We start from the raw sequence: 11,761 nt of genomic DNA, 5'->3' as shown, positions 1-11,761 counted from the left end.
AGGCAGATGGGTTAATAGTTAAAATAAAGACTCCTTAACCTGCTGGTGACTTGTTTCCAGTATAATCCATCAGGAGATGGAGTAAACCAACTTATTTCTATTTAGTTTATTTTACATGCTTCCTTTCCTGCAGGGCAGCACCGGTACGAGGCTGAGCTGATCAAACAGCTCCTGACAGGACAAAAAGGAGGTGACAGGGACTGTAGAAGGATGGAGAAAATGCAATGGAAAACTAAAGATATTTTATTTAAATCATTATAATTTATTTTTTCACAAATAGCAAAATACAGTCAGTTTTCAGACATCAGTGGGGAGCCTCGAGTTGGGATCTTAGGCCGATGTTAACATGACTCATCTAAATCAGATGCAAATTTGTTCTGTCCATTAAATTTAAACAAGGAAAGCTGCTCACTGGCATTGCCACTGCCTCACTGAGGCACCAGCTGTCCCACATGATGCCCTTGGATCTCTTTTATGGAAGCAGCTGCGTGTTGTCCTGTGGCCCATAGAGACCTGGAGACCTCTCCATTTGCAGGAGGGGAATGGCTTTTGTCAACAGGAGACAAGTCCAGCTCCGTGTGCTGGTGGAGCAGTTTCCTCTCTGGATCAGGTGAACGGATTCTGCATGAAAGGTTCTGTGGCAGCAGTGTGTTCTCAGGGTACATTCATGAACAGATTGAGCTTTGTCTGTGTAAAGCAGCTTTACATATTGAATATTCGTTAAGAATTTATTGTTACTGATGAGGAAAACTGCAAAGCCCCTGTGCTGGGCGTGTCCCTTGCTCTGGCCAAGCTCTCGGGAGCTGTGCCTTGCTCGAGTGAGGACAAGGAACAAACCAAGGACAAATGACTGTTCAGTGTCAGCTGTCACCCCCTGCTCCACGTGACAGAGAAGCAGCACTTCTGTGCAGTCACCTGAGCATTGTAAAAGAAAAGGAGTTCAGCAGTTCAGCACAGACAGGTAACAGGGAGCAGAACATCCTTTCCTCCCAAATCCCAGCTCCTGGCAAAATGCCATACCCCAGATCCAAATGGTTTGTGAAGAACTGATTTAGTTATGGTGGCAGGCAGGTCTGTAAGGCTGATTTTAGTCCCTGTGTCCCTAAGGCAATGCTTTCCAACCTGCAGTCCACGGAGTTCCCTGTGTCACTGCCGATGGATCTGTGTGTTGAAAGAGGATGAATGTCTGTTTAGTGAGTGTTTTGCTGCACAAGGCCCTGTGTGTCCAGGGGAACGTGGACAGGCTTCCCCCGCCAGCCCTGGGAGAGGCTCCTGGCTGAGAGCTCTCTCCAGTGGCTGTGGGAGAGCTGTGGGATCAGAGCCCCCAGGACAAGGGCAGGAACAGCTGCACAGGCCCTGCAGCAGCTCCCCCTGACGTGCAGCTGTCCCACGGCGGCGCTTCCCAGGGTGGTCATCTGTCAGCAGGAATCTTCGCTCTTCCCGTGAAAGCGCCAACTGGAATTACAGCCCGGCCTCTTCCAAGGTCTGACTTTCCATGACAGACTTTCCATGGCAATCTGCTGTTCAGCTGCCGTGGCCCTGGCAGGGATTTTCCACACATGACTGTCCTTTGTGTTTAGATCAAACCCCGGCGAGCGGCGTCTTAGTTGGTGCCGACAGCACCGAGGCAAAACACGTCCCAGTAGCTTATGAGTGAAACACAGATCTGACCTCAAAGGCAGCTGAAGTCCTGCTAGAAGGACACATTGGTTGGGAGGGGAAGGAGAAAACCCACCCTCATGTTTGTCTCTTGAAGCCAGCAGGTGATAGCACGGAAACAGGATACAGGCAGAAGTGAAGTGGGATTTGTGCTTTTCCCGACAAACCTACGAGTGGCCACAGTGTTGTACAAAGTAATTGAAATTGTGGCTATAATTTGTATGGATTTGTTATTAGTTATGGACATTTCTGGCTTCTGATGGGGGAAGGCAGAGTAGAGCCATGTGCTCGGGTGCTCCACAGCTGGTGTTGTGTGTTGGATCGAGGGTGGGGCAAAGGCTGTGGGTGCTGGTTTGCCTTGGACTGACTCGGTGCAAGGGGCATTTCTGTAGGGCTGCAGAGCAACGGGTTGTCTTGTTAAAAGTGACATCCAAAGCAAGGGTGATGCTCCTGGAAGCTCAGCTCCAAACCAAACATTTCTGCTGCACCAGTGTCTGTTTCTCTGGGTATTTGTTGCTTTTAGGGAAAATGTTCTATTTTGGGCATTTCTGATTTTGACTGGGAAAGACTAAACTAAAGGTGAAACGGCAGGAGAAACTGTACACTCACCACCTCTCCCTTGCTTTGCTCTTAGTGACAATTCTATTGGATTTTCTCCCCAGGGGGAGACTCCTGGGTTTTCCTCTCGCCTTCCCTGCAGCTTGGCAGGCTTTGCTCTGCCGGGAGTTCAGAATAGAGGAAGTGTTCAGAACCATTCCAGCTTGGCCCCAGCGTGCCTGGGGCTCGGCTCACGGGGAGAAGGTGGTGGTTGTCTCTGTCTCCATGGCGAAGGAGAACCTCTTGCTCTCGCGGCAGCTGGTGAGCTGCCAGAGGCGCTCCTGGCTCAGGCAGCCCAGCTCCTTCAGCAGCTTGAAGAGGTCGGTGCGGAATTTGACGCCGATGAAGGCGTAGAGGAAGGGGTTGAGGCAGCATCGGAAGCACGCCAGGGTGTAGGTCACGTCGTCCGCCACGTCCAGCTTCTTGCTCTCCTCACACGAGCTGGTCTGGTTGAAGGCCGAGATGGTCTTGGCCAGCATGACACCATTGTAGGGCAGCTGGAAGACGACGAAGACAATGACCACGGCGATGATGACCTTGATGGCTTTGTTCTTCTCAAAGTTGCGGGCCTGGAGTAACGTTCTGATGATGACGAGGTAGCAGAAAGACATGACCAGCAGGGGAATTAAGAAGCCGAACACCATTTGCGACACTTTGATGCCGGTGTTGAAGGTCTGCAGGTCATGAGCGATGATGGAACAACGAGGGTGGGTCTCCAGGTTGTTCACGCCGCTGTGAACCAGCTCGGGGATGGAGAGGATGAAGGCCAGGAGCCAGATGATGACGCAGGTCACCTTGCTGATAAATATCATGCGGGGCCGCAGGCGGTGGGCCGAGGCCGCCTGGACGATGGCGAAGTACCTGTCGATGCTGATGGACAGCAGGAGCAGCATCCCGCTGAAGAAACTCATTTTGCAGATGCAGTAAACAGCCTTGCAGGCAAACTTCCCAAAGAGCCAGTGCGTGGCCGCGCTGGCGGCCCAGAAGGGCAGGGTCAGCAGGAAGAGGATGTCTGCCAGAGCCAGGTTCAGCAGGTAGATGTCCGTCATGGTCTTCAGCCTCTTGAAGTAGATGTAGGTGAGCATCACCAGCCCGTTGCCCAGCAGCCCCGTGAAGCAGATGAGGCTGTACATGGCCGGCAGGAAGGCGGCGCGGAACGAGCGCACCTCCTTCTTCTCACACAGGGTCTCAAACAGGTTGTAGTCGATGGTGCTGTTGGAGTCGTAGTCATCGGTGACGTTGTCCCCGGCACAGAACTACAACAGGAGAGAAGAGACGAGTGTTGGGATGGGACCCGGTGCCTGCGTGGCCGTGCTGGGAAGGGAGCCTGGAGAGGAGTCTCAGGGAGTTCCCAAGAGCTGGCTCGTGCCAGCATCACAAACAGAGCTGGCATGGCCTTGTGGCTGAAAACATTTCCCACAAGTGTGTGTGGGGGGGTTGGGGGCTTTTTGGGGGGCTCCAAGTGGGAATTCCACCAGAAATGTTCAATGCTCAGCCAAAGTAACACCTGCAAAACCCTCAGACGTGTGGCAGCTTTCCAGAGTGTTCCAGGGCCCACCTCCAGCTGTGTGTACACAGCTGGCTGGTGGGTCAAATGTGAGAAATAAAACATCCTTCAGCTAAATCAAAAATGAACAGAGGTGGCAGTGGGACGGTGAGGAAATGCAGTGAGTGCAGCAGGAAGCTGCTCCGTGCCGGCGCAGACGCGGTACCGGCGTCTCCTTCAGGCCCCTGATTTCAGTTCTGATTATTCTTGTTTCATCTTCCTACACTGCCATAAGCTGTGGGGCAGAGGGAGCCTGTGGTATCTGTGCCCTGCTTTCTGTGACTTATTAGTCTCCAGAACCTTCTCCCCATCGCACAGAGATGAAAGGTTTCCCCTGGATACCCCCCCCCGTTATCACGAGCATCTCTGTGCTCGCCATCTCGGCAGGTTTGGTTTCACCACATCCTCCCAGCAGTGAAAGGGAAAAGAACGGGCTGCTCGGCTCTGCCTGAGCCTCAGGGAGCCCCAAGGGCCTGGGGGGGCTGGTGCTGCCTGGGACTGCAGGCACCAGGGCCAGGCCCCAGTCTGGGAGCAGGTCATGGCACAGCTCCGTGCTTGGGGTTCTCCTTCCTGGTCAGGGTGACTCTGAGCAGGAATGGGCAGAGGAAGACACTGGGTTCTTCCTCCTTGGGCACATCCCTCTCCAGCACAGCCCTTGGTCGGAGCCTGGCACCTTGACCAGGGATTTGCAGGGAGCAGGGAACCAACTGCTCCCCACTGTCAGCATAGGGTGCTCCTGTCTGTCCTGGAAATGCTCATTTTGGGGCTGACAGGGGACTCTCACAGCCACAGCCATTTGAAAATCACAGCGTTTGTGCCACTGTTTTTCCCTCCTTGGTTTTGTTCCTCCTGTTTGTGTTTCTCTAGCAGGGCTCTGCTCTCACCTCCCACCTCCCACGGCTGGATCCTGGGGTGAGCAGCCCTGTCCCCACACACCTCTGGGGCTGTGGGTGGCTGCTCTGAGTTTTTGAGATCTCTCTTTAGCCACAACACAGAGCAGCTGGATTTCAAAATGTTGTTAAAAACATCTTACCTGAAAAATGAGCGGCAGGCTGAAAACAAGGGTGACCTTTAGCTTCTTGCCTAGGAAAGAAGGAGATGCTGAGTTAGTGGCTCACTGGGGCTTTCCACGTGGTTCTCAGTTTGAAAAAACAGAGCCCCCACAGCTGGGGAAATCAAAACCTGGTGAAGATGCCAACAGGATAACCCAGGGTCACACAAGTTACTGTCAGAGCACGGATGAAGTCTCAGGAGTCTGCTCCCTCCAGCTTCACAGAACCAGGGAACAGTCTGGGTTGGAAGAGACCTTTAAAGGTCATTCAGTCCAACCCCCTGCAGTGAGCAGGGACGTCTTCAACCAGACCAGGTTGCTCAGAGCCCTGTCCAGTGAAGGCTGAGAGCTGAGGACACTTGTGCACAGCACACCCATTTTGATTTCATCCATTACTTTTCCCTGCAGGCAGCCAGCAGCCTGTCCCCTGTGCCTGTGCAGCTTAACCCACGTGAAAACAGCCAGCTGTGAGGGCCATAAATCCAGCCCAGCTGTGCCCCTGCAGTGCCAGCTCCCCCCTGGGACAGATGGAACTGGAACTGCCTGAAATTTATTGCTCCTCTCTAAATGTCAGAGTTGGCTTCTGCTGCCTTGGGATGTGGAGATACAGGACGCTGACAGCTGGGAGGAAGAACTGAATTCAGAGCCAGGTGTGATGGTGGTGAGAGCAATCTCAGCCGAGCAGCTCTTCCTGCTGTGGTTTGCAGGGCAGGGACCAGGACAGCTTTCTCCTCTCTCTATTTAAAGCTCGTACCAGCATCTACCTCGAGCAGTTGCCACTGAAAGTTTGCTCAGCTGGAAGGTGACAGTGAGAGAGCCCCGGGCTCTGCTCTGGTGTGAGCAGAAGAGTCCCTCCCTGAGGGACAGTGGCATTGGTTGTGGAGTGTTGTGCTGCTGCCCCAGGATGTCCCTCCAGGCCCTGGCTGCTCCCCACACTGCAGCCCCTCTCTCCCTGTGGGATATCTGTGGGATGTCTGCCTTTGGCTTTCAGTTGCCTGTTTCTTCTAGGAACTCTGCCTTGCTCCTCATGGCCTGGTTGTTCATGAATGTGACTGATTCCTGTGCCCCTCTCATGCTTAGTGTCTGCTGGACACAGCTCTGCTGTTTCAGAGCTCCTTTGTGCCCTTCCCTGCTCTGTCAGGCTCCTGCTCAGGTGTTGCACCAGGACCAGGATGTTGAACTTGCACTATTCAGGTAACTGCACCCATTGCACCATGTCCCCACATCAAATCACACGCAACAGCATCACTAATAACAGACAGAGTTACTCAGTATCTGGACTGGGGGTGTTTGTTTATACACGACGGGTGATGTGTGGGTGAGAGATCCTCAGCCACGTGTGAAAACTCACGCTGCTCATCCCCAGGCCTGTGTAACAGCCTTCCCCAACATCCCCTAGCAGTTGTGTCTCACCTCCCCCCCCATTTTCATCTTTTATACTCATGCAGTTGGTTGTGTTCACCCACCCCTCACCTTCTCCAGATCCTCCTGGGGGGACCTGAGGGGTTCACCAGGGCACCCTCAGTGCGGGTTAGTCAGGAGGGGGGCAGAGCAAGGCTGGGCCTGAGGGGAGACAGGGGAGCTTCTGTCTGTCTGTTCTCTCTGGCCAGTGGCTTTCACTCTGAGCAGTCCCAGACTGCAGGAAGAGGTTTGGTGTCTGGTGTGGTTGTCTCCCCCTCGAGCTGCTGCTCTGACTTTGCACGTTACACAAGAAATACAAGGAAAGGCCCAAGGACTGGGACCTGCTGAGTGATTTAAGCAAGCCCAGACTGTAGCTGCTCTCCCTGCTGGGAAACGGGCACAGGGTTTCCCTGATCTCTGCAAAAACCCAGCCATGGGAGTCTTTGTTCTTCTGTTGCTCCTCCTGAATAGCCTGGTTCCTTGGGGACTCCTGGGGTTAATGCTGTGGCTGCCTGTGGATGGATGATAAGTCCCTGTGGGTGGGTGATAACCTGTGCTGGCCCAGCTCAGCCCCACCAGGCAGGGACTGAGGCCTGAAATGCAATTACCTCCCTGGCAGCTGGATAAAAGGAGGCAGAGGAGAACCACCCTCATTCCAGGGAGGAAAGCACCGACCTAAACCCAACTCCACCAGCTGCTCTCCATGGCTTGGTTTGCAAACCCCAGGCCCAGCCCTGGCTGAACACGAGCAGTGGCAGTGCCCAGCCCTGGTGAGGGCTGCTCTGCTCTGTTGTGTTCTGTTTTCTTATCACCTAGTGAAGGTCTAACAAAACAGGACTGAAAACGTGACTCAACCAACTCCTGGAACAGTTCAGCCCATATCATTCCTTTGAAGATCATCACAGTTTTCCCTCCCCCTCTCAGTTGCTGTTTCAAGTGTCTTAAATGTCAAATGACTTTTCAATATGAAGAAAGCCTGTGCTGTCTCTCCCCCTCTTGCTGTGCCCCCACCTCAGGTTACACATTTGCAAAGGCTCAAGCCCAGAGGCCCTGCAGCCTCCCTCTCCTCACACACCAGTTTGAGCTCGTCTGTGCCACTGGTTTCAGTGAGACTGGACAAGAACCTTGGTCTCCCCTAAGTTCTCTTGGGGCCTGGGGCACTGGGCAGAAGCAAATGAGAAGACATGAGCTGTGCTCTGCAGTTTATCAGCCAGTTTAGGTACATTTCCTTACTTTTTGTTTCTTTTTTCACACCCCCTGGCAGTTGGCTGCTCTGGGTATTTTCTTAAAAGTTCTTAAAGGTTTTGTTCCTCAAAATATTAAGGGAAAAAAAAAAAAACCCTCCCAAAAATCCCCACAACCAGTTGCACTAGAAACCTTGTTTATAAAAATATACCAAAACCCCAGCACAGCAAATGAGTCAGCCTGGCCATAAAGCCCCGTGTCAGCCCCCACGTCCCTCAGCCTGGGAGGTGCTGGTTTGCTGCTGTCCCTGTCCTGCAGGACCCAGGGACAGGTGGAAAGGGGAATTGCTCCATGGGAATGAAGGAGGGAAGGGGTCTGTTGATGGCAGGGGATGGCAGCCCATGAGTTTTGACAATCTTCCTCCTTAGATTAAGCCCAGGGAGTGGGATTCATCCCTCGACACCTGGTGAGCTGTTCAGGCTCCCTCAATAGCAAAGGGAAAGAAAGAGATGTTTTTAAATCGTGGTTCAGGTGTCCTGGGCTGGGCACCTGGGCTGTGCTGTGGCAGAAGGGTGGGTGAGTTTGGACAGGTAAATCCCACTCATTTTATCTGAATCTGCCTCAGCATCAGCAGCTAATTGTAAGCAAGGTACAAGCAGCTGCAGGAACAGTGAATCCCCCCAGGTACACCTGGGAAAGCTTCTGACAGTGAGAAATATTTGGAAGCAGGACATTTGCCCCGAGGAGGAGAGAGGAGCAGAGACATGACCCTGAGGGTGGTTAAACCAGGCTGGACAAAGGACCAGGGCAGCTCCTGCCCACACGGGTCTGGCTCATGCCGGGGGAGCAGCCACTGCCCAGGGATGGATGAGAGCAAAGCAGAGGCTGGGAAGGCTTTAGGGAGCGTTGGGAAGGCTTTGGGGACCATTGGCAAAGCTGAGCAAACCTGCCCTGGCCAAACCCTCGTGGTGAAAGAACATTTTTTGGTCGCCTGGAACTGCAAAGCAAAAGTTCCTGCCCAGCACACGTGTAGGCAGGGAGTAACTTACTCTCTGCATCTTCATACATGTACCAGTTTCTGGTGCCTCTTCACCAGCAGCACAGAGGCTTCTGGGGGAAGAATTGGGTATTTCTGAGAAAAGTTAATCATACCTAAGTGATCTAATGGCTTTTGGCAGTTAACAGCTCCCTGCCTTCCCCTCCTCACAACCGGCAGGGCAAGGACACCTCATTTCAGGAGTGAGACCAGAGAAACCCAGTCATGCTCTTATTTCTTGTGTTCACTGATCTGTTACAGAAGAAAGTTAATAATTATCTGCCTCCACTCCTTTCAGGAAAGTGTGAATCAAAGGACTAGATAAGCAGGGATAAGCAAGTTAAAAGCCTCAGGCTGAAGTGAGCCAGAAGCGTTTCAAAGACAGCACCACCTCTGGGCATCTTCCAGAGGAATGGAATATTCCTCTGAAATACAACAGTAGGACAAAAACCCCAAAGCAGGAACACTATCCTAATCTTCTTGTCAGATTCTAACTCTTTCTTTTCCCTGTCACGATTTGCCTTTTCCAGGAGCTAAGCTCGAGTTCAGCTGCCCCCAAACACCAAACCCCTTGGAACAAGCAGCCACAAAACGCCCATGGGATGATGCAAAGGCCAGAAGTTTAAACAGGAGGAGAGTGTTGTGTGGTGGGCAGGTCCAGGTGGGTTCTGGTGTGTTGTTTTGGATGCAGGGATTCTGAAATCCAGGAATTTCCTTAGCCATTGATTGCCGGAGGCTGTGAGAAGGCATCCATGAGAAGATTCCCTGCTCCTGCCTGGAGGGTCCTGTGGGACCCGGCCCCTCCTGCCTGCTCCTGCATCCCCAGAGCCTTCTGCATCCCTGGAGCATCCCCAGAGCCTCCTGCATCCCCAGAGTCTCCTGCATCCCCAGAGCCTCCTGCATCCCCAGTGTTCCTGCAGATATTCATCAATAAAAACAATTTGCAAAAGACTGGATGGACTTAGCAAACAACCTCAGCTTTACTTGCTCCTAATTCCTCGATTTATTCACTGAATTATAACATTGCCAAGGAGAGAGTGTTCTCTCTCTCTCTTTTTTTTTTTTTTTTCAATTAAGAACACAGAAGAAAAGGTGTGAACTGTGCAAGAAGAGCCCATTTGCTTTGGGACACAAGAGCCCATAACATTGCCTCCACACTTGTTTTTTGCCTGTTTGTTTCTGAAGTCATTTGAGGTTTCTGAGCTTCTAAAAGAGAACTGTGCATTATTTTTTTTTTTAAATAGTAAAAATGAGGAAGATGAAAGTCTTTTATACTGTTTAAATACTCCGATAGAAGCGTCCCACTCCCGTGTCACAGGGCAGGAGTTCGAGCACCATCAATAAAGCTGAAGACACAGCCAGAGGCTGCAGCCCAGGTACTCACCCCCAACCATGGTGTGGTTCCAGCAGGGATCTGGTCACGGTGTCAGTGAGAGCATCACAAGCTCCAGCTGTTGCCAGAGACCCTCCTCGGGGAACTCTGCTTTTATACTTCCTGCCCCCTGCGAGGAGCCCGGTGACACCAGGCACCCTGGTGTCACTGACATTCAGCAGACCCTCCTCCCCTTCCTCCTCCTCCTCCTCCTTCTCCTCCTCATGTGCTCAGAGCTGTGTGGTGCTGCCTCAGCAGGTCCCACACACCCAGGGCTGTCACTGCCACACAGGGTGTGAGGTGGGCTCTGCTTCTGCCCCAACACATGAGAAATGGCCTGCAGTGAGGGAACCAGGGGAAGGAGGCTCCTTCTCACCTCCCCTCTGCAGCAGGTCCTGCTTCATCTGTGGAGCACCCGCAGAGCCCAGTGCTGGAGGAAATGGGGAGGATCCATCCCACCTGCCAGACCCGTTCTGGGAAGGGTGTTCAGGATGAAAAGGCTCAGTGCACAGGACTGCCCGTGGCCACCAGCCCTTCACCCTTCTCCCTCACGACACTGTCAGCAGCTCAGTGACTTCCCCTCTTTCTGCTTTTGGGTATTTTTGTGCTCCCATCTGCACCATCTTCCCCAAATCTTCTGCACTTTGGAAGTCCCACTCCTTCCCCCAAGGCAAATCAGTGGCTTTTGTTTGGTGGGTGTCCAAGGGGGGTCCTGCTCTTGGAACAGACCTCTCTAACAGGCAGAAACATCTCCAGCTCCTCATAAACTCAGTTTCCTCCCAGGCCAGGGTCACTTAGAAGTACTGCCTTTGGCATCACGTCCTGTCCATCCTCTCATGCTGTGCCAGTGCTGTTACTGCAGCCAGGTGGAAAAATAGAGCATCACAGGATGGAATCCCAGCCCCAGTTAAATATATCTGAAGTTGAGGATAGTCTTGAGGGTCCTGTGGATGGTCTTGGGTCCTGTGTAAAGACCCAGATCCAGCTTCAGACCATCCTTAGACGTGGTGACAGCCCAGCTGTCACTTAAAATCCTTCCCAGTGTTTCTCTCTCAATGGGCCAGTGCTGCTGTGGTTCTGAGCCCGTTCTGGGGTGCTCAGGGCAGGGTGCTTGAGGACCGTGGGGGTTTTTCCCTGCTCACCCAACGTGACCCTCTCTTCCCCTGGCGTGCTCTGTGCCCTGCCCCGGTGCCCCCGCACCTCGCCTGGCACTTATCTCGGTCAGCGGGTGCTGTTCCCATCTCTGCAGCTATTTATTGCTCTGTTTGCCTCTGCTCACCAGGTACCCGGACAGGTACGGTGCCTCGAGAGCTTTATCTCGTAACCACTTCCCCCAAGGAGGACCAGAGATGAAAAGACTTCCCTCGGGTACGGGCAGAATACCCAGAATCAGGGGGTGTAACGGGGGTGTGAAGGATTCACACACGGTCACGGCACTGCCTGGGGAGGGGGGGGTGTGCAGAGGGGGGCACGGGCCCCTCGGCGTGCTCTATGTCCCCTCTGCTCCAGGGAGAGGCAGCTGGCAGTGTCCTGGTGGATCCATCCCCAGGTCTGAAGCCAAAGACAAGGAGGGGACGCAGGCAGGTGGTTTGCAGTTTGTTTTCTGCACATGGTCCCAATCTTCATCTTCAGAGCTTTGATAGATGCCAAGTTCTGTGTTGCCAGAGCCCATTCAAGCAAATTGTTTTTCTTAAAAAGAATGGGAATATTTAAAATAAACAATTTGCTCTCTGTGTGTGACACTGAATTTCTTTACGGTCACGTTTTATCCCCAGGGAGTTCTCAGAACAGTTATTAAAGCTTTGCTTAATTCAATTGTGTATATTTCCAGCCTATTTCATGCCTCAGTGATTCCATCTCTTTGACACATTCCCTGAACCCGGGTGCCCCGTGAGCAGCTTTTCACAAAACTGT

General features: G+C 52.8%; 1 protein-coding gene across 1 annotated transcript; it reads right to left on the bottom strand.

The window, feature by feature from the left end:
• Nucleotides 1–295: 295 nt before the first annotated feature.
• On the bottom strand, nucleotides 296–9,945 carry CCR7 (C-C motif chemokine receptor 7). The gene is made up of 3 exons (XM_051794677.1): nucleotides 9,860–9,945; nucleotides 4,836–4,885; nucleotides 296–3,512 (listed from the first exon to the last, which is right to left on the bottom strand). Exons 1-3 carry the CDS (start codon nucleotides 9,867–9,869, stop codon nucleotides 2,448–2,450), a joined length of 1,125 nt encoding a protein of 374 aa, XP_051650637.1. The 5' UTR covers nucleotides 9,870–9,945; the 3' UTR covers nucleotides 296–2,447.
• Nucleotides 9,946–11,761: the final 1,816 nt, after the last annotated feature.

Source organism: Manacus candei, unplaced genomic scaffold (genome assembly GCF_025592945.1).
Source record: "Manacus candei isolate 608988 ecotype Guabito, Panama unplaced genomic scaffold, ASM2559294v1 h1tg000040l, whole genome shotgun sequence".
Classification (NCBI taxonomy): Eukaryota; Metazoa; Chordata; class Aves; order Passeriformes; family Pipridae; genus Manacus; species Manacus candei.
The sequence above is the reverse complement of the archived record's forward strand: the minus strand, read 5'-3'. Positions and strand labels throughout refer to the sequence as shown.